Here is a 22,135-nt window from a genome sequence, read left to right on the forward strand (position 1 = left end):
GAAGTTATATAAAAGTGAAGAGACGTGTGGTAATGAAGTTATATAGAAGTGATGAGACGTGTGGTAATGAAGTTATATAAAAGTGAAGAGACGTGTGGTAATGAAGTTATATAGAAGGGAAGAGACGTGTGGGAATGAAGTTATATAAAAGTGAAGAGACGTGTGGTAATGAAGTTATATAGAAGGGAAGAGACGTGTGGTAATGAAGTTATATAAAAGTGAAGAGACGTGTGGGAATGAAGTTATATAAAAGTGAAGAGACGTGTGGTAATGAAGTTATATAGAAGTGATGAGACGTGTGGTAATGAAGTTATATAAAAGTGAAGAGACGTGTGGTAATGAAGTTATATAAAAGTGAAGAGACGTGTGGGAATGAAGTTATATAAAAGTGAAGAGACGTGTGGTAATGAAGTTATATAAAAGTGAAGAGACGTGTGGGAATGAAGTTATATAAAAGTGAAGAGACGTGTGGGAATGAAGTTATATAAAAGTGAAGAGACGTGTGGTAATGAAGTTATATAGAAGTGATGAGACGTGTGGTAATGAAGTTATATAAAAGTGAAGAGACGTGTGGGAATGAAGTTATATAAAAGTGAAGAGACGTGTGGGAATGAAGTTATATAAAAGTGAAGAGACGTGTGGTAATGAAGTTATATAGAAGTGATGAGACGTGTGGTAATGAAGTTATATAAAAGTGAAGAGACGTGTGGGAATGAAGTTATATAGAAGGGAAGAGACGTGTTGAACGCTTTCTCAACTTTCAATAAAAGACACATTAAAGAAAAAAAAATGCACATTTATTAGGTCAAAGGTCAGATCAAACTGGACTGGGATCAGACTGTGATCATTATTCTGCATCTGAGTGTGGTGTGTTTTCCGTCGCTGCACCTTCCTGTTTCATCAGTTTCTTCTTCCTTGGATCCACATATGGACCTACAGTCAACTGCACTCGCACCGTGTCCAAACCGTTCACCTGCGCGCGCGCGCACACACACACACACACACAAAATCACCACAACTATACAAATGCACACACACACACACACACACACACACACAATCTTAACTATTATACATACACAAAATATTCAAGAGGTTGTTAACGTTTCACTGCATGTGGTACAGGGTACAAGTGTGTACCTGATGAAATTCTCATTTAAATTGCTTCCTCTTTTCCTCCTTCCTGGTGTCTCCATCCTCAGCATTCTCCTACTGATATACCCCATGTCCCTCCTCTGCACATGTCCAAACCATCTCAATCTTACCTCGTCTCCAAAACGTCCTCTATGTCTCTCTAATAAACTCATTTCTAATCCTGTCCATCGTCGTCACTCCCAACGCACATCTCAACATCTTCAACTCTGCTACCTCCAGCTCCACCTCCTGTCTTTTACTCAATGCCACTGTCTCTAATCCATACAACATCTCAGGTCTCACCACAGTCCTATAAACTTTCCCTTTCACTCTCACAGATACTCTTCAATCACAAATCACTCCTGCTATCACTCTTCTCCACCCACTCCACCCTGCCTGCACTCTTTTCTTCACTTCTCTAACACACTCTCCATTACTCTGCACTGTTGACCCCAGGTACCTGAACTCCTCCATATGGCAAAAAAATATAAACTAATTAATTATCCCAGATTGAATTGATGTTCGAGCTCTAATATACGTTACACTGCCACCTACTGGACACTTAGAATTCTACAACAGTAATAAGTTCACTCGGGTCATCCAACAAGTCAGAGCTCCAAACCTTCCAATATAAAGATGCAGGTGTTATTTTCAGAAATGAGCTTTAATTTTCGTTCGTGTTGCAGGTGGACCGAGTCCCTTATTGGTTTTCATAATAAAAATTATAGATGTCTCTCTCTGACAAACACACACACAAACACACACACACACACACACACACACTCTAGAGGAAATTCCTCACCGTGACATCACACCAGAAATCTCCAAATTGTGTGATCGGCTCGTCCGGTAATGTCAGCGCATGAAGAGGGACGACCACGCCCAGCTACACACACACACACACACACACACACAGAGGTGAATTTAAAGACAGTCTTTGCTCTGTAAATTAAACTGCAACTTCCGGTTCTTCCTCACTTTTCTCAAAAAATGTCTGCAGACGATTTCCTTGGTGAGGAGAAAGTGCTGCTGAGGAGCCGTCTGGATCCCGATCTCCAGAGTGGACTGTTTCAGGAAATCCACCGTCTGGAGAAAAAGATCAGATTAAATAAATATTTATAATGAATTACTTATTATAATGCTAAAAATAACAAAGAGAAACAAATACATGAGAAAATATATTATTATAGATATAATAGATATTATAGTGTTAGTGTGTGTGTGTGTGTGTGTGTGTGTGTGTGTGTGTGTGTGTGTGTGTGTGTGAGAAGTTGACTTACGAGTTGTCCTGTCCTCGTCTGGATTCTGTCCTCTCTCTTTCCCTCACGCAGTAACTGATGAAGAAAAGAGTGTGTGAGTGTAATAACTCATTACAGGAGTGAGTCTGTGTGTGTGTGTGTGTGTGTGTGTGTGTGTGTGTGTGTGTGTGTGGGTGGGTGGGTGTAAGGGGTGTCTCTCACGCGTCTCTCCTCAGTGAACATCTCCTTGTTCTCAGGTGAAGGATAAACAGCGAGACCTTCAGCCAGGAGTTTATTTCTTCCCACCGACTTCTTCACAAAAACCGTGTCTCCACGACCTCCGAGCTCTGTGTACAACACACAACGTTACACACCGACACACAACCTTACACATCGAAACACAATACACAATGTTACACATCGACACAACCTTACACACCGACACACAACCTTACACTTCGCCACACAACCTTACACATTGACACACACCAATACACAACGTTACACACCGACACACAACCTTACACACAATACACAACGTTACACATCGACACACAACCTTACACACAATACACAACGTTACACATCGACACACAACTTCTTTTACCACACCTTTAAACGTGACGTAGCTTCCTGTGTTTGACTTGTTTGCCGCGAGTTACGTGTTTGTATCTCTCGGCGTCTTTCAAACAAACTTTGCTATCTATCCATCCGTTTTTCCTCTTTTAATAATCCTTAATTGTTTTTGTCTTCCTGACTTGTGCCTGTAGTTAGTTAACTCGACTATAACTAGTGTTGTTTATATTTATTTTCTCTCACTCACATCTCTGTATAATAAATCTGTTCGTGACGATAAGCACTATGCCGGTTGTTTGTCTGCATTCGAGCACAGGTGAGGACTCGTTCGAGTTGCAAACGGTGGCGTTGGAGATGGAGGCATTGGAGAAACAGATTCGCGAGCTGCATGTAAAGCATGACCGGCTGCGAGAGCGGAAAGCGGCGCTGGAAACATCCCGGGCGGACGCGCACTCATCCCAGGTAAACTCCCAGGTTGAACCTAACGCTCCCAACACATCAACTCCGCGTGCTTCTATGCCCAGGCCCAGCGCACCTACAACTCCGGCACCGGTGCAACATGGACCCTGGATGCGACCGCGGCGGAAGAGACAAGCCAAGCCCCGATCGAGGACGTCTCCACCTCCACCACCGGCCTTCGAGATCTCGACCGAGAACCGCTTCGTCCCCCTCCGCGAGACGGAACGCGACACTGTTATTCTCGGAGATTCCATCGTCCGGCATGTCCGCGCTACCCGAGCTAAAGGTAAGGTGCACACTCGCTGTTTTCCTGGTGCTCGTGTTCTGGATGTCGCTGCGCAGGTACCCGCAATCCTGAACGAGAACTTCGGAGCGGTTGTTCTCCATGCCGGATCAAACGACACCAGGCTGCGGCAAACGGAGATCTTAAAGAGGGACTTCAGGATCCTGGTGGAGACGGTACGCAGCACATCACCCACAACGAGGATCATTGTGTCAGGACCTCTTCCCACTTACCAGCGAGGGGCTGAGAAGTTTAGTAGACTTTTAGCTCTAAATGAATGGTTACAGTCATGGTGTCGAGAACATAAACTTCTCTTTGTTAATAACTGGAACTGTTTCTGGGAGCGTCCTAGGTTCTTTCGCCCTGATGGCCTGCACCCCAGCAGAGTTGGAGCAGCAGTGCTATCAGATAACATCTCTAGGATACTACACACCATCTGACTGGTAAGACATCAAGAAATCTTCAACTATAAGAACACGCATACTACAGACCAAATAGTTACAAGTTCACACACAGCCCAGTTTATAGAAACCGTATCTATTCCTCGTGTAGTAAAACCAAGAATTACATACACAAGATCCAGAAATAATCTTATTGCAGTTAAAACTGAAAAATGCCAGATAAACAAACACAACAAAGTTCTAAAGTTCGGTCTTTTAAACATTAGATCACTTGCACCCAAAGCACTGATTGTAAATGAGATGATCACAGAGAATAATCTCTCAGCACTCTGTCTCACTGAGACCTGGATTAAACCAGGTGATTATATGGGTCTAAACGAGTCGACACCGTCAGGATATGTTTATAAGCATGAGCCCCGTCAGACTGGTCGTGGGGGGGGGTGTAGGAACCATTTATAGTGCTTCTCTTAATGTTAGTCAGAGATTAGGATTCAGCTTTAAATCATTTGAAGTGCTCGTTCTTAAAATTGCACTTTCAGAGATGCATAGAAAACTCGCTCTGGTCACCGTGTACAGACCCCCAGGACCCTACGCTGATTTTCTTCATGAGTTTGCTTGTTTTCTCTCAGACCTCTTGATCAGCTTTGATAAAGTGCTGCTTGTAGGAGATTTTAATATTCATGTAGATGATGAAAACGATGCCCTAGGATTATCATTTGTCGATTTACTAAACTCTTTTGGAGTTAAACAAAACGTCACCAGACCAACCCACCGTTTTAACCACACACTAGACTTAATAATATCCCACGGAGCAGACGTCACTGATATAAATATTTTACCCCAGAGTGATGACATCACAGACCATTATCTCCTACTGTACACACTACCGGTAGAGCAGATTAACCGTGTTTCACCACGGTATCGACTTGGTAGGACTATTATTCCAACCACTAAGGACAGATTCATAAATAACCTGCCTGATTTATCTCAGTTTCATATTAAACCCATAACTGCTGATCATCTTGATGAGATGGCAAACAACATAGACCTTATCCTCACTAGCACTTTAGACACTGTTGCCCCCATCCGGTTAAAAAAGGTTCGAGAACAAGCACCTGCACCTTGGTATAATAGTCATACGCATGCCCTAAAGAGAACAACACGTAATCTGGAGACAAAATGGAGGAAAACTAAATTGGAGGTATTTAGAATTGCGTATAAAGACAGTATGCTTAGCTACAGACAGGCGCTAAAAGCTGCTAGAGCTAAACACCTGAGCAAACTCATAGAAAACAACAAAAACAACCCCAGGTTCCTTTTCAGTACAGTCGCTAAATTAACAACAAATCAGGGATCTGAAAAATGTGTTCCATCACAGTTTAGTAGTGAAAACTTTATGAATTTCTTCACTGAAAAAATAGATAACATTCGAAAAACAATTGTGGCAGTTCAACCTCTGACAGCATCTCCCGACACAATCGTACTTACAACCCCACAACTACACTGTTTTACATGTATAGGACAGGAAGAGCTGTATGATGCTATTATGAAAGCTAAATCAACAACATGTCAGTTAGATCCAATTCCCACTAAACTACTGAAGGAAGTGTTATATACAGCTGGTGAGCCTCTTTTAAATATTATTAACTCCTCACTATCGTTAGGTCATGTCCCTAAATCCCTCAAGTTAGCAGTTATTAAGCCCCTCATTAAAAAACCTAATCTGGATCCAAACACACTATCGAATTACAGACCAATTTCAAATCTCCCATTTATGTCTAAGATTTTAGAAAAGATTGTCGCTGCCCAGTTATGTAACCACTTGCAGGAGAACAATATCTTTGAAGAGTTTCAGTCAGGTTTTAGGCCCCATCATAGCACAGAAACTGCTCTAGTTAAAATCACTAACGACCTGTTTTTAGCTTCAGACCAAGGCTTCATCTCCCTATTAGTTTTACTAGATCTTAGTGCTGCATTCGACACTATAGATCATGATCTTCTTCTCGATCGCTTACAGAATTACATCGGTATTCAGGGACAGGCATTAAGCTGGTTTAAATCCTACCTGTCCAATCGTTACCATTTCGTAGACTTAAATGGAGAGCTATCCAGGATAATGCTAGTAAATTATGGCGTGCCACAAGGGTCAGTTCTAGGACCCCTGCTTTTTACAATATACATGCTTCCATTAGGAAATATTATTAGAAGGCATGGAATTAGCTTCCATTGTTATGCTGATGATACCCAGCTATATATTTCATCCAAACCAGGCGATACACTCAATTAGCTCGCATAACTGAGTGTGTTGAAGAAATAAGAGATTGGATGACCCATAACTTTCTGCTATTAAATTCTGATAAAACGGAGATTTTGCTCATCGGCCCAAAAAACAGTACACAGAAGCTCCAGCATCTCAGCCTGCATTTAGACGGTTGTTCTGTAACTACTAGTTCAACGGTAAAAGACCTGGGAGTTATTTTAGACAGCAACTTATCTTTTAAAAATCACATCAATCAAGTTACAAAAACAGCCTCTTTCACCTTAGAAATATTTCTAAGCTAAGAAATATGTTATCTATATCTGATGCAGAGAAGCTCGTCCATGCGTTTATGACCTCTAGAATAGACTACTGTAATGCATTACTAGGTGGATGTCCTGCATCATTAATAAACAAGCTTCAGTTAGTTCAGAATGCCGCAGCAAGAGTTCTTACTAGGTCAAGAAAATACGATCATATAACCCCAATCTTATCGTCCCTACATTGGCTTCCTATTAAGTTTCGAATAGACTACAAACTACTGCTACTCACTTATAAAGCACTAAATGGTTTATCTCCATGTATCTATCCAGTCTTTTAACACGCTACAATCCGTCACGCTCCCTGAGATCTCAAAACTCTGGGCTTCTAGTAGTTCCTAGAATAGCAAAGTCCACTAAAGGTGGTAGAGCATTTTCACATTTAGCTCCTAAACTCTGGAATAGTCTTCCTGACAGTGTTCGGGGTTCAGATACACTCTCCCAGTTTAAGTGTAGATTAAAAACATATCTTTTTAGCAAAGCCTACACATAACACACATCACACACATCACATCATAACCTTGTGCTCCAGAACATCTGATCACATGCACATTATCAACTTGTGCTGTTAATATCATGAACAGCAGCTACGCTAATTCCTCTCCACTGCTTCTCTTTCTCTCCCCATCCCGAGGCTTCCTGAGGTTTGGCCAGCTCCAGTCACGTCCCACCTCGTGAAGATTATGGACCTATGGATGATCATGGAGAAGTAGATGCCGAGTGTTTAAAGGCCCTGGCATGGAGAAGCTGATGCTGGATCTATGATGATCACAAATTGTTCTGTATTGTTGAAAGATTTATGATCAAACTCTTGATGTCACCCATATGAGGATGGGTTCCCCTTTGAGTCTGGTTCCTCTCAAGGTTTCTTCCTCATATCATCTAAGGGAGTTTTTCCTTGCCACTGTCGCCACGGCTGCTCATCAGGGACAAACGCACACCATTCACCTTCACTGTTGTTTTCTGTAAAGCTGCTTTGAGACAATGTCTGTTGTGAAAAGCGCAATACAAATAAACTTGACTTGACAACCTTACACACAACACACAATGTTACATATTGACACAACCTTACACACCAACACACAATACACAACGTTACACATTGACACACACCAATACACAACCTTACACACCGACACAACCTTACACACCCTTACACAACCTTACAAAGCTTACACACAACCTTACACAACTTACACATCAACACACACCAATACATAACCTTACACACCAACACACAACTATATACATTAACACACAACCTTAAACACCCCTACACAATGACACACATTAACACACAACCTTGTGTACGTGTTTATTTTAAGAGACGTGTCTTATCCTCTCTCAGCATTGCTCTTTAATAACCTCATCTGGTTACTCAATTCATCAATAGAATAAATGTTTGAATACTGATGACTGAAATAATTGATATCTACAGCCCAAAAAATCTATAAATAAATATCAAAAAGACGAAATTTAAACCTTCAACGCAACACGTTTATTTACGACGCCCTTCTTTACTCAGATTTAATTAAAAAACTTCCCAAAAAAAACCATTTAATCACTAAACATTTGTTTTACTGATGCGCCGAGTCTCAAATCAGCACCAAAATCCACCATGATGCAACATCCGGCGATTAAAACCGTCCGTGTGGAAACATAGTGAAAGTTGCGTTTGGTGTCCTGATGATTAACGTCATTTAAAACACCAGAATTACTTTAAAACATTTACAGGAATATTTAGTCTTCATGCTTTATGTTGAGTTCGGTTTCACTAATAATAAACATACATGTGCATAAAGCATCAATATTTATCTGTATTGATTAGAGAAATAAACACTAGAAAAGTAGTGATTTAATGTGCATTTAGAACAAATACAAATGTGTGATTAAGTTGTGATTAATTACGTTTCAATATTTTAATTAATTTACAGTTCTGATATAAATATATATATATATATATATATATATATAAAGTGTGCTATAAATCTGTTTAACAGGCTGATGGTATCTAAAGTCTGCACTTCTAAAGGATCTAAAGGAACCATCTGGACATGAGGTCGCTTTATAAAGATAATATTGTGCAGTATTGAACAGTTTAAACTGTTATTCCTAAACATTCAGTCCTGCTGTGGAGTTTAAGATCATCTGCAACTTTCTGTACAATCACACACTCATCACCACTCAACCTTCTGAGTTAGAGTGTGTGTGTGTGTGTGTGTGTGTGTGTGTGTGTGTGTGTGTGTGTGTACCCACTCGGTACGGTCTGTGTGAGCAGCAGCTCCAGCTTCTCCTGGGTCTGGTGTTTGGTGTCCTCCACAAAGCGATAAACCCTGTGCCGGCGGGAGTAAAGTCTCGGGGGACGACCCTCCTTCGACAGGGGAACCTGCCACCATCTCTCCACTACCACTGTGTTCTGCCTCACACACACACACACACACACACACACACACACGCGATGTTATCATGGTGTAGTTGCTAGAAAGAAGTCGTTTAAGGCAGTTTTATGGAATTCGGTGAATAAGAACAGACTCTATGTGAGTGTTTGGATAAATAAATATAAATACATATAAAGCTTGATGTGTTACCGTGCGCGCGGACAGAGAGAAGCTCTGAGCCCGGAGACAATCACACACACCCTGAAGGACACAGCGGGCAGGAGCGCGAGCAAACATCACAACACACACAGTTTAAACTGCAGCGAGCGGAAATCTGACACGGATTTTACCGCATATTCACCGCTTTATACTAATCTATTAATCTAATCCGCTTTATTCTCCTCTTAATCCCTGCGCCACGTGACTTCATCAACACTGCATGAGCGGCTTCTTCTTATTTGGTTGTTCTGGAGGATTACTTGGGCCTCTTCTTCTTCTTCGTTGTTGTCACTGTGCAGTCTGTGTTCGCGCGCGCGCTCGACGCTTCCCTCTAGCGGCGGCGCCACGCATTAACAGTTCAAAGATAAAGATGTTCAAAGTGATTTTAATCTTTTGTTGTATTTTATTATAATAAAAACATTTTTTATAAATAATTTACGGGTCATAAGAGGCCATGCATTATAATATTTTCTCTCCCTCTCTCTCTCTCAAGACTCAGGATTCAAAGGTTGCTGTATTGCATGACAAATATCTGTATCTGTATTGCCAACGCATAGAAAATACAGATACATAACGGAAATTATAATCAGAATAATCAATAAACTATAATAAAACTGTATGTAATATAGCATATAATCTATAATACACTGTAATATAACTATAATAACAATATAAAAACTATAGAGTTATAAATGGAATAGTAAAAAGAAAAGTAGGGAAAAGAAAAAGAGCTGTATATAAGTGTGTGTGTGTGTGTGTGTGTGTGTGTGTGTGTGTGTGTGTGTGTGTGTGTGTGTGTGTGTGTGTGTGTGTGTGTGTGTTTTGCATAAACTAGATGACATGGTCACACTCTCACAGAACAACCTCCATGATCCGAACCAGTCTGGGTTTAAAGCGGCACATTCCACAGAGACACCCTTTTGGCTGTTTCCGAGAAACTGCATGCTGCTCGGTCAGCCAAGCTTCATCTGTCCTCATCTTCCTGGACCTTTCAGCAGCATTTGACACAGGCAACAGAACAGCATGGGAAGGGTTTGCTTCCTACCTGGAAGGTCGCTCATACCTGGTAACATGGAGGGGATCCACATCTGCCCCATGCAGACTCACCACTGGTGTCCCACAAGGCTCAGTACTTGGTCCCTTCCTTTTCTCCCTCTATACCCACTCCATTGGTGAAGTCATATCCTCACATGGGTTTTCTTATCACTGCTATGCAGATGACACTCAACTAATCTTTTCTTTCCCTCTATCAGATACCACAGCTTCTGCTCGGATCTCAGCATGCTTGACAGACATATCTTCATGGATGATTGCATACCAGCTAAAACTCAACCCCAGCAAAACAGAACTGCTGGTCATCCCAGGTAATTCATCTTCAGGTCAAGATCTCCTAATAACACTTCACGACTCTTTGCTTTCCCCTTCAGCCACTGCTCGTAACCTCGGGGTACCTATGGACAATCAACTGTCCTTCTTCTCACATGTTGCTAATGTGTCTCGCTCCTGTCAATTTCTTCTCTATAACATCCAAAGGATTCAACCATTTCTCTCCATACAGGCTGCCCAGGTTCTTGTTCAGTTGTGATTTTGAGACTGGACTACTGCAGCTCTCTGCTGGCAGGTCTTCCCCTAAACGCTATTCGTCCACTGCAAATGATCCAAAACGCAGCTGCACTTGTGTTCAATCAGCCCAAGTTCTCCCACACCACCCCACTGCTGCTCCTTCACTGGCTTCCAGTAGCTGCACGTATCGGATTCAAAACACTGATGATCGCCTACAAGGCCAAAAATGGACCAGCACCATCTTACCTCAGAGACCTCATCACATCTCGCACTGCACCACGCTGTCTGAGATCCTCCAGCACTGCTCCACTGGCACCACCTTCTCTCAGAATGAGAGGTAAGTACACTTCAAGGCTCTTCTCTGTTCTGGCACCGAGGTGGTGGAATGAACTTCCCCTAGATGTCCGTACAGCAGAGTCCCTGATTATCTTCAAGCTACGACTGAAGACTTTCATCTTCCTGAAATACCTAAATTAGCACTTTCCAAGTTTGTAGAATTCAAGGGTTATATTTATATTAAGTTTGTAATTTGTACGAAATCTGAAATCTGATTGGATAAAGAAACAGAGCTGTTGGTAATATTCTCTATGGTAAAAGTCCAGCAGTTATGATTCTGAAGGTTCTGAGCAGATTAGATTCACATGGCAGCACATAGAGGCTGAAATCTGATTGGACAAAAAATCCATCCACACACACGTGCTGAAGCAGTGCAGCCGAGAGAAACACTACAACATGAAGAGAAGAAACTGATGGAAGAAATTAATACAGTTTCATGGAACAAATATTAGAATTTATGTTGTCAATGTAGGTCAGTGCTTCTGATAGTGTTTAGACCAGAAGAGAAGAGTTTACTGACCCTGACCTCACGCCACTGATTGGTGGTGTGTTAGTGTGTGATGGTGGTGTGTAAGTGTGTGTTGATGGTGTGTTAGTGTGTGTTGGTGGTGTGTTAGTGTGTGTTGGTGGTGTGTTAGTGTGTGTTTGTGGTGTGTTAGTGTGTGTTGGTGGTGTGTTAGTGTGTGATGGTGGTGTGTTAGTGTGTGTTGGAGGTGTGTTAGTGTGTGTTGGTGGTGTGTTAGTGTGTGATGGTGGTGTGTTAGTGTGTGTTGGTGGAGTGTTAGTGTGTGCTGGTGGTGTGTTAGTGTGTGGTGGTGGTGTGTTAGTGTGTGGTGGTGGTGTGTTAGGGTGTGTGTGAGTGTGTTAGTGTGTGGTGGTGGTGTGTTAGTGGTGTGTTAGTGTGTGTTGGTGGTGTGTTAGGGTGTGTGTTAGTGTGTGTTGGTGGTGTGTTAGTGTGTGATGGTGGTGTGTTAGTGTGTGTTGGTGGTGTGTTAGGGTGTGTGTGAGTGTGTTAGTGTGTGTTGGTGGTGTGTTTGTGTGTTGGTGGTGTGTTAGTGTGTGATGGTGGTGTGTTAGTGTCTGTTAATGTGTGTTGGTGGTGTTGGTGGTGTGTTATTGTGTAATGGTGGTGTGTTAGTGTGTGTTGGTGGTGTGTTAGTGTGTGTTGGTGGTGTGTTAGTGTGTGTTGGTGGTGTGTTAGTGTGTGATGGTGGTGTGTTAGTGTGTGTTGGTGGTGTGTTAGTGTGTGATGGTGGTGTGTTAGTGTAGGTTGGTGGTGTGTTAGTGTGTGTTGGTGGTGTGTTAGTGTGTGATGGTGGTGTGTTAGTGTGTGTTGGTGTGTGTTGGTGTGTGTTATTGTGTGATGGTGGTGTGTTAGTGTGTGATGGTGGTGTGTTAGTGTGTGTTGGTGGTGTGTTAGTGTGTGATGGTGGTGTGTTAGTGTGTGTTGGTGTGTGTTGGTGGTGTGTTATTGTGTGATGGTGGTGTGTTAGTGTGTGTTGGTGGTGTGTTAGTGTGTGATGGTGGTGTGTTAGTGTGTGATGGTGGTGTGTTAGTGTGTGATGGTGGTGTGTTAGTGTGTGTTGGTGGTGTGTTAGTGTGTGATGGTGGTGTGTTAGTGTGTGATGGTGGTGTGTTAGTGTGTGATGGTGGTGTGTTAGTGTGTGTTGGTGGTGTGTTAGTGTGTGTTGGTGGTGTGTTAGTGTGTGATGGTGGTGTGTTAGTATCTGTTAGTGTGTGTTGGTGTGTGTTGGTGGTGTGTTATTGTGTGATGGTGGTGTGTTAGTGTGTGTTGGTGGTGTGTTAGTGTGTGATGGTGGTGTGTTAGTATCTGTTAGTGTGTGTTGGTGTGTGTTGGTGGTGTGTTATTGTGTGATGGTGGTGTGTTAGTGTGTGTTGGTGGTGTGTTAGTGTGTGATGGTGGTGTGTTAGTGTGTGTTTGTGGTGTGTTAGTGTGTGATGGTGGTGTGTTAGTGTGTGTTAGTGTGTGTTGGTGGTGTGTTATTGTGTGATGGTGGTGTGTTAGTGTGTGATGGTGGTGTGTTAGTGTGTGTTGGTGGTGTGGTAGTGTGTGATGGTGGTGTGTTAGGGTGTGTGTTAGTGTGTGTTGGTGGTGTGTTAGTGTGTGATGGTGGTGTGTTAGTGTGTGTTGGTGGTGTGTTAGGGTGTGTGTGAGTGTGTTAGTGTGTGTTAGTGTGTGATGGTGGTGTGTTAGTGTCTGTTAGTGTGTGTTGGTGGTGTTGGTGGTGTGTTATTGTGTAATGGTGGTGTGTTAGTGTGTGTTGGTGGTGTGTTAGTGTGTGATGGTGGTGTGTTAGTGTGTGTTGGTGGTGTGTTAGTGTGTGTTGGTGGTGTGTTAGTGTGTGATGGTGGTGTGTTAGTGTGTGTTGGTGGTGTGTTAGTGTGTGATGGTGGTGTGTTAGTGTAGGTTGGTGGTGTGTTAGTGTGTGTTGGTGGTGTGTTAGTGTGTGATGGTGGTGTGTTAGTGTGTGTTGGTGTGTGTTGGTGTGTGTTATTGTGTGATGGTGGTGTGTTAGTGTGTGATGGTGGTGTGTTAGTGTGTGTTGGTGGTGTGTTAGTGTGTGATGGTGGTGTGTTAGTGTGTGTTGGTGTGTGTTGGTGGTGTGTTATTGTGTGATGGTGGTGTGTTAGTGTGTGTTGGTGGTGTGTTAGTGTGTGATGGTGGTGTGTTAGTGTGTGATGGTGGTGTGTTAGTGTGTGATGGTGGTGTGTTAGTGTGTGTTGGTGGTGTGTTAGTGTGTGATGGTGGTGTGTTAGTGTGTGATGGTGGTGTGTTAGTGTGTGTTGGTGGTGTGTTAGTGTGTGATGGTGGTGTGTTAGTGTGTGTTGGTGGTGTGTTAGTGTGTGTTGGTGGTGTGTTAGTGTGTGATGGTGGTGTGTTAGTATCTGTTAGTGTGTGTTGGTGTGTGTTGGTGGTGTGTTATTGTGTGATGGTGGTGTGTTAGTGTGTGTTGGTGGTGTGTTAGTGTGTGATGGTGGTGTGTTAGTATCTGTTAGTGTGTGTTGGTGTGTGTTGGTGGTGTGTTATTGTGTGATGGTGGTGTGTTAGTGTGTGTTGGTGGTGTGTTAGTGTGTGATGGTGGTGTGTTAGTGTGTGTTTGTGGTGTGTTAGTGTGTGATGGTGGTGTGTTAGTGTGTGTTAGTGTGTGTTGGTGGTGTGTTATTGTGTGATGGTGGTGTGTTAGTGTGTGATGGTGGTGTGTTAGTGTGTGTTGGTGGTGTGGTAGTGTGTGATGGTGGTGTGTTAGTGTGTGTTGGTGTGTGTTGGTGGTGTGTTAGTGTGTGTTGGTGGTGTGTTAGTGTGTGATGGTGGTGTGTTAGTGTGTGATGGTGGTGTGTTAGTGTGTGTTGGTGGTGTGTTAGTGTGTGATGGTGGTGTGTTAGTGTGTGATGGTGGTGTGTTAGTGTGTGTTGGTGGTGTGTTAGTGTGTGTTGGTGGTGTGTTAGTGTGTGATGGTGGTGTGTTAGTGTGTTTCGGTGGTGTGTTAGTGTGTGTTGGTGGTGTGTTAGTGTGTGTTGGTGGTGTGTTAGTGTGTGTTGGTGGTGTGTTAGTGTGTGTTAGTGTGTGATGGTGGTGTGTTAGTGTGTGATGGTGGTGTGTTAGTGTGTGTTGGTGGTGTGTTAGTGTGTGATGGTGATGTGTTAGTGTGTGTTGGTGGTGTGTTAGTGTGTGTTGGTGGTGTGTTAGTGTGTGTTGGTGGTGTGTTATTGTGTGATGGTGGTGTGTTAGTGTGTGATGGTGGTGTGTTAGTGTGTGTTGGTGGTGTGTTAGTGTGTGATGGTGGTGTGTTAGTGTCTGTTAGTGTGTGTTGGTGGTGTTGGTGGTGTGTTGGTGTGTGTTGGTGGTGTGTTGGTGTTTGTTGGTGGTGTGTTAGTGTGTGATGGTGGTGTGTTAGTGTGTGATGGTGGTGTGTTAGTGTGTGTTGGTGGTGTGTTAGTGTGTGTTGGTGGTGTGTTAGTGTGTGATGGTGGTGTGTTAGTGTGTGATGGTGGTGTGTTAGTGTGTGATGGTGGTGTGTTAGTGTTTGTTGGTGGTGTGTTAGTGTGTGTTGGTGGTGTGTTAGTGTGTGTTTGTGGTGTGTTAGTGTGTGATGGTGGTGTGTTAGTGTGTGTTGGTGGTGTGTTAGTGTGTGTTGGTGGTGTGTTAGTGTGTGTTGGTGGTGTGTTAGTGTGTGTTGGTGGTGTGTTAGTGTGTGATGGTGGTGTGTTAGTGTGTGTTGGTGGTGTGTTAGTGTGTGATGGTGGTGTGTTAGTGTGTGTTGGTGGTGTGTTAGTGTGTGTTGGTGGTGTGTTAGTGTGTGATGGTGGTGTGTTAGTGTGTGTTGGTGGTGTGTTAGTGTGTGATGGTGGTGTTTTAGTATCTGTTAGTGTGTGTTGGTGTGTGTTGGTGGTGTGTTATTGTGTGATGGTGGTGTGTTAGTGTGTGTTGGTGGTGTGTTAGTGTGTGATGATGGTGTGTTAGTGTGTGATGGTGGTGTGTTAGTGTGTGATGGTAGTGTGTTAGTGTGTGATGGTTGTGTGTTAGTGTGTGTTGGTGGTGTGTTAGTGTGTGTTGGTGGTGTGTTAGTGTGTGATGGTGGTGTGTTAGTGTGTGTTGGTGGTGTGTTAGTATGTGATGGTGGTGTGTTAGTGTGTGTTGGTGGTGTGTTAGTGTGTGATGGTGGTGTGTTAGTGTGTGTTGGTGGTGTGTTAGTGTGTGTTGGTGGTGTGTTAGTGTGTGATGGTGGTGTGTTAGTGTGTGTTGGTGGTGTGTTAGTGTGTGTTGGTGGTGTGTTAGTGTGTGATGGTGGTGTGTTAGTGTGTGTTGGTGGTGTGTTAGTGTGTGTTTGTGGTGTGTTAGTGTGTGATGGTGGTGTGTTAGTGTGTGATGGTGGTGTGTTAGTGTGTGTTTGTGGTGTGTTAGTGTGTGTTGGTGGTGTGTTAGTGTGTGATGGTGGTGTGTTAGTGTGTGATGGTGGTGTGTTAGTGTGTGTTGGTGGTGTGTTAGTGTGTGTTGGTGGTGTGTTAGTGTGTGTTGGTGGTGTGTTAGTGTGTGATGGTGGTGTGTTAGTGTGTGATGGTGGTGTGTTAGTGTGTGATGGTGGTGTGTTAGTGTGTGATGGTGGTGTGTTAGTGTGTGTTGGTGGTGTGTTAGTGTGTGATGGTGGTGTGTTAGTGTGTGTTTGTGGTGTGTTAGTGTGTGTTTGTGGTGTGTTAGTGGGTGTTGGTGGTGTGTAAGTGCGTGATGGTGGTGTGTTAGTGCGTGTTGGTGGTGTGTTAGTGCGTGTTGGTGGTGTGTTAGTGTGTGATGGTGGTGTGTTAGTGTGTGTTTGTGGTGTGTTAGTGTGTGATGGTGGTGTGTTAGTGTGTGATGGTGGTGTGTTAGTGTGTGTTTGTGGTGTGTTAGTGTCTGATGGTGGTGTGTTAGTGTGTGTTAGTGGTGTGTTAGTGTGTGATGGTGGTGTGTTAGTGTGTGTTAGTGTCTGTTAGTGTGTGTTGGTGGTGTTGGTGGTGTGTTATTGTGTGATGGTGGTGTGTTAGTGTGTGTTGGTGGTGTGTTAGTGTGTGATGGTGGTGTGTTAGTGTGTGTTGGTGGTGTGTTAGTGTCTGTTAGTGTGTGTTGGTGGTGTTGGTGGTGTGTTGGTGTGTGATGGTGGTGTGTTAGTGTGTGTTGGTGGTGTGTTAGTGTGTGTTGGTGGTGTGTTAGTGTGTGTTAGTGTGTGATGGTGGTGTGTTAGTGTGTGATGGTGGTGTGTTAGTGTGTTTTGGTCGTGTGTTAGTGTGTGATGGTGATGTGTTAGTGTGTGTTGGTGGTGTGTTAGTGTGGGTTGGTGGTGTGTTATTGTGTGATGGTGGTGTGTTAGTGTGTGATGGTGGTGTGTTAGTGTCTGTTAGTGTGTGTTGGTGGTGTTGGTGGTGTGTTGGTGTGTGTTGGTGGTGTGTTAGTGTGTGTTGGTGGTGTGTTAGTGTTTGTTGGTGGTGTGTTAGTGTGTGATGGTGGTGTGTTAGTGTGTGATGGTGGTGTGTTAGTGTGTGTTGGTGGTGTGTTAGTGTGTGTTGGTGGTGTGTTAGTGTGTGATGGTGGTGTGTTAGTGTGTGATGGTGGTGTGTTAGTGTTTGTTGGTGGTGTGTTAGTGTGTGTTGGTGGTGTGTTAGTGTGTGTTGGTGGTGTGTTAGTGTGTGTTTGTGGTGTGTTAGTGTGTGATGGTGGTGTGTTAGTGTGTGTTGGTGGTGTGTTAGTGTGTGATGGTGGTGTGTTAGTATTTGTTGGTGGTGTGTTAGTGTGTGTTGGTGGTGTGTTAGTGCGTGATGGTGGTGTGTTAGTGCGTGTTGGTGGTGTGTTAGTGTGTGTTGGTGGTGTGTTAGTGTGTGATGGTGGTGTGTTAGTGTGTGATGGTGGTGTGTTAGTGTGTGATGGTGGTGTGTTAGTGTGTGATGGTGGTGTGTTAGTGTGTGTTAGTGGTGTGTTAGTGTGTGTTGGTGGTGTGTTAGGGTGTGTGTGAGTGTGTTAGTGTGTGTTGGTGGTATGTTAGTGTGTGATGGTGGTGTGTTAGTGTGTGTTGGTGGTGTGTTAGGGTGTGTGTGAGTGTGTTAGTGTGTGTTGGTGGTGTGTTAGTGTGTGTTGGTGGTGTGTTAGTGTGTGATAGTGGTGTGTTAGTGTGTGATGGTGGTGTGTTAGTGTGTGATGGTGGTGTGTTAGTGTGTGATGGTGGTGTGTTAGTGTGTGATGGTGGTGTGTTAGTGTGTGTTAGTGGTGTGTTAGTGTGTGTTGGTGGTGTGTTAGGGTGTGTGTGAGTGTGTTGGTGTGTGTTATTGTGTGATGGTGGTGTGTTAGTGTGTGATGGTGGTGTGTTAGTGTGTGATGGTGGTGTGTTAGTGTGTGATGGTGGTGTGTTAGTGTGTGTTGGTGGTGTGTTATTGTGTGATGGTGGTGTGTTAGTGTGTGTTGGTGGTGTGTTAGTGTGTGATGGTGGTGTGTTAGTGTGTGTTGGTGGTGTGTTAGTGTGTGTTGGTGGTGTGTTATTGTGTGATGGTGGTGTGTTAGTGTGTGTTGGTGGTGTGTTAGTGTGTGATGGTGGTGTGTTAGTATCTGTTAGTGTGTGTTGGTGTGTGTTGGTGGTGTGTTAGTGTGTGATGGTGGTGTGTTAGTGTGTGTTGGTGGTGTGTTAGTGTGTGATGGTGGTGTGTTAGTGTGTGATGGTGGTGTGTTAGTGTGTGTTGGTGGTGTGTTAGTGTGTGATGGTGGTGTGTTAGTGTGTGTTGGTGGTGTGTTAGTGTGTGATGGTGGTGTGTTAGTGTGTGTTGGTGGTGTCTTAGTGTGTGATGGTGGTGTGTTAGTGTGTGATGGTGGTGTGTTAGTGTGTGATGGTGGTGTGTTAGTGTGTGATGGTGGTGTGTTAGTGTGTGTTGGTGGTGTGTTAGTGTGTGATGGTGGTGTGTTAGTGTGTGATGGTGGTGTGTTAGTGTGTGTTTGTGGTGTGTTAGTGTCTGATGGTGGTGTGTTAGTGTGTGTTAGTGGTGTGTTAGTGTGTGTTTGTGGTGTGTTAGTGTGTGATGGTAGTGTTAGTGTGTGTTGGTGTGTGTTGGTGGTGTGTTAGTGTGTGTTGGTGGTGTGTTAGTGTGTGATGGTGGTGTGTTAGTGTGTGATGGTGGTGTGTTAGTGTGTGTTGGTGGTGTGTTAGTGTGTGATGGTGGTGTGTTAGTGTGTGTTGGTGGTGTGTTAGTGTGTGTTGGTGGTGTGTTAGTGTGTGATGGTGGTGTGTTAGTATCTGTTAGTGTGTGTTGGTGTGTGTTGGTGGTGTGTTATTGTGTGATGGTGGTGTGTTAGTGTGTGTTGGTGGTGTGTTAGTGTGTGATGGTGGTGTGTTAGTGTGTGTTGGTGGTGTGTTAGTGTGTGTTGGTGGTGTGTTAGTGTGTGATGGTGGTGTGTTAGTGTCTGTTAGTGTGTGTTGGTGTGTGTTGGTGGTGTGTTATTGTGTGATGGTGGTGTGTTAGTGTGTGTTGGTGGTGTGTTAGTGTGTGTTGGTGGTGTGTTAGTGTGTGTTGGTGGTGTGTTAGTGTGTGATGGTGGTGTGTTAGTGTGTGTTGGTGGTGTGTTAGTGTGTGTTGGTGGTGTGTTAGTGTGTGTTGGTTGTGTGTTAGTGTGTGATGGTGGTGTGTTAGTGTGTGTTGGTGGTGTGTTAGTGTGTAATGGTGGTGTGTAAGTGTGTGTTGGTGGTGTGTTAGTGTGTGATGGTGGTGTGTTAGTGTGTGTTGGTGGTGTGTTAGTGTGTGTTGGTGGTGTGTTAGTGTGTGTTGGTGGTGTGTTAGTGTGTGATGGTGGTGTGTTAGTGTGTGTTGGTGGTGTGTTAGTGTCTGTTGGTGGTGTGTTAGTGTGTGTTGGTGGTGTGTTAGTGTGTGTTGGTGGTGTGTTAGTGTGTGTTAGTGTGTGATGGTGGTGTGTTAGTGTGTGATGGTGGTGTGTTAGTGTGTGTTGGTGGTGTGTTAGTGTGTGATGGTGATGTGTTAGTGTGTGTTGGTGGTGTGTTAGTGTGTGTTGGTGGTGTGTTATTGTGTTATGGTGGTGTGTTAGTGTGTGATGGTGGTGTGTTAGTGTGTGTTGGTGGTGTGTTAGTGTGTGTTGGTGGTGTGTTAGTGTGTGATGGTGGTGTGTTAGTGTCTGTTAGTGTGTGTTGGTGGTGTGTTAGTGTGTGTTGGTGGTGTGTTAGTGTTTGTTGGTGGTGTGTTAGTGTGTGATGGTGGTGTGTTAGTGTGTGATGGTGGTGTGTTAGTGTGTGTTGGTGGTGTGTTAGTGTGTGTTGGTGGTGTTAGTGTGTGATGGTGGTGTGTTAGTGTGTGATGGTGGTGTGTTAGTGTGTGATGGTGGTGTGTTAGTGTTTGTTGGTGGTGTGTTAGTGTGTGTTGGTGGTGTGTTAGTGTGTGTTGGTGGTGTGTTATTGTGTGATGGTGGTGTGTTAGTGTGTGATGGTGGTGTGTTAGTGTGTGATGGTGGTGTGTTAGTGTGTGTTGGTGGTGTGTTAGTGTGTGATGGTGGTTTGTTAGTGTCTGTTAGTGTGTGTTGGTGGTGTTGGTGGTGTGTTAGTGTGTGTTGGTGGTGTGTTAGTGTTTGTTGGTGGTGTGTTAGTGTGTGATGGTGGTGTGTTAGTGTGTGATGGTGGTGTGTTAGTGTGTGTTGGTGGTGTGTTAGTGTGTGTTGGTGGTGTGTTAGTGTGTGATGGTGGTGTGTTAGTGTGTGATGGTGGTGTGTTAGTGTGTGATGGTGGTGTGTTAGTGTGTGTTGGTGGTGTGTTAGTGTGTGTTGGTGGTGTGTTAGTGTGTGTTGGTGGTGTGTTAGTGTGTGTTGGTGGTGTGTTAGTGTGTGATGGTGGTGTGTTAGTGTGTGTTTGTGGTGTGTTAGTGTGTGATGGTGGTGTGTTAGTGTGTGATGGTGGTGTGTTAGTGTGTGTTTGTGGTGTGTTAGTGTGTGTTGGTGGTGTGTTAGTGTGTGATGGTGGTGTGTTAGTGTGTGATGGTGGTGTGTTAGTGTGTGTTTGTGGTGTGTTAGTGTGTGATGGTGGTGTGTTAGTGTGTGATGGTAGTGTGTTAGTGTGTGATGGTTGTGTGTTAGTGTGTGTTGGTGGTGTGTTAGTGTGTGTTGGTGGTGTGTTAGTGTGTGATGGTGGTGTGTTAGTGTGTGTTGGTGGTGTGTTAGTGTGTGATGGTGGTGTGTTAGTGTGTGTTTGTGGTGTGTTAGTGTGTGTTGGTGGTGTGTTAGTGTGTGATGGTGGTGTGTTAGTGTGTGTTTGTGGTGTGTTAGTGTGTGTTGGTGGTGTGTTAGTGTGTGATGGTGGTGTGTTAGTGTGTGATGGTGGTGTGTTAGTGTGTGTTTGTGGTGTGTTAGTGTGTGATGGTGGTGTGTTAGTGTGTGATGGTAGTGTGTTAGTGTGTGATGGTTGTGTGTTAGTGTGTGTTGGTGGTGTGTTAGTGTGTGTTGGTGGTGTGTTAGTGTGTGATGGTGGTGTGTTAGTGTGTGTTGGTGGTGTGTTAGTGTGTGTTGGTGGTGTGTTAGTGTGTGATGGTGGTGTGTTAGTGTGTGTTGGTGGTGTGTTAGTGTGTGATGGTGGTGTGTTAGTGTGTGATGGTAGTGTGTTAGTGTGTGATGGTGGTGTGTTAGTGTGTGTTGGTGGTGTGTTAGTGTGTGATGGTGGTGTGTTAGTGTGTGATGGTGGTGTGTTAGTGTGTGTTTGTGGTGTGTTAGTGTGTGTTGGTGGTGTGTTAGTGTGTGTTTGTGGTGTGTTAGTGTGTGATGGTAGTGTTAGTGTGTGTTGGTGTGTGTTGGTGGTGTGTTAGTGTGTGTTGGTGGTGTGTTAGTGTGTGATGGTGGTGTGTTAGTGTGTGATGGTGGTGTGTTAGTGTGTGTTGGTGGTGTGTTAGTGTGTGATGGTGGTGTGTTAGTGTGTGTTGGTGGTGTGTTAGTGTGTGTTGGTGGTGTGTTAGTGTGTGATGGTGGTGTGTTAGTATCTGTTAGTGTGTGTTGGTGTGTGTTGGTGGTGTGTTATTGTGTGATGGTGGTGTGTTAGTGTGTGTTGGTGGTGTGTTAGTGTGTGATGGTGGTGTGTTAGTGTGTGTTGGTGGTGTGTTAGTGTGTGATGGTGGTGTGTTAGTGTCTGTTAGTGTGTGTTGGTGTGTGTTGGTGGTGTGTTAGTGTGTGATGGTGGTGTGTTAGTGTGTGTTGGTGGTGTGTTAGTGTGTGTTGGTGGTGTGTTAGTGTGTGATGGTGGTGTGTTAGTGTGTGTTGGTGGTGTGTTAGTGTGTGTTGGTGGTGTGTTAGTGTGTGTTGGTTGTGTGTTAGTGTGTGATGGTGGTGTGTTAGTGTGTGTTGGTGGTGTGTTAGTGTGTAATGGTGGTGTGTTAGTGTGTGTTGGTGGTGTGTTAGTGTGTGATGGTGGTGTGTTAGTGTGTGTTGGTGGTGTGTTAGTGTGTGTTGGTGGT

The 22,135-nt window shown here is 44.1% G+C and overlaps 1 protein-coding gene and 1 long non-coding RNA gene across 2 annotated transcripts; both read right to left on the minus strand.

The window, feature by feature from the left end:
* Positions 1-781: 781 nt before the first annotated feature.
* mrpl9 (mitochondrial ribosomal protein L9) lies at positions 782-9,555 on the minus strand. Its single transcript, XM_083524620.1, has 7 exons — positions 9,257-9,555; positions 8,925-9,084; positions 2,595-2,719; positions 2,415-2,468; positions 2,113-2,220; positions 1,937-2,020; positions 782-973 (listed from the first exon to the last, which is right to left on the minus strand). Exons 1-7 carry the CDS (start codon positions 9,341-9,343, stop codon positions 848-850), a joined length of 744 nt encoding a protein of 247 aa, XP_083380746.1. The 5' UTR covers positions 9,344-9,555; the 3' UTR covers positions 782-847.
* On the minus strand, positions 2,726-8,618 carry LOC310716996. Its single transcript, XR_014530701.1, has 3 exons — positions 7,891-8,618; positions 7,736-7,820; positions 2,726-2,931 (listed from the first exon to the last, which is right to left on the minus strand). It is a non-coding gene; the product is annotated as an uncharacterized lncRNA (long non-coding RNA).
* Positions 9,556-22,135: the final 12,580 nt, after the last annotated feature.

The sequence above is a fragment of the Silurus aristotelis genome (assembly GCF_946808225.1).
Source record: "Silurus aristotelis genome assembly, chromosome: 21".
Classification (NCBI taxonomy): domain Eukaryota; kingdom Metazoa; phylum Chordata; class Actinopteri; order Siluriformes; family Siluridae; genus Silurus; species Silurus aristotelis.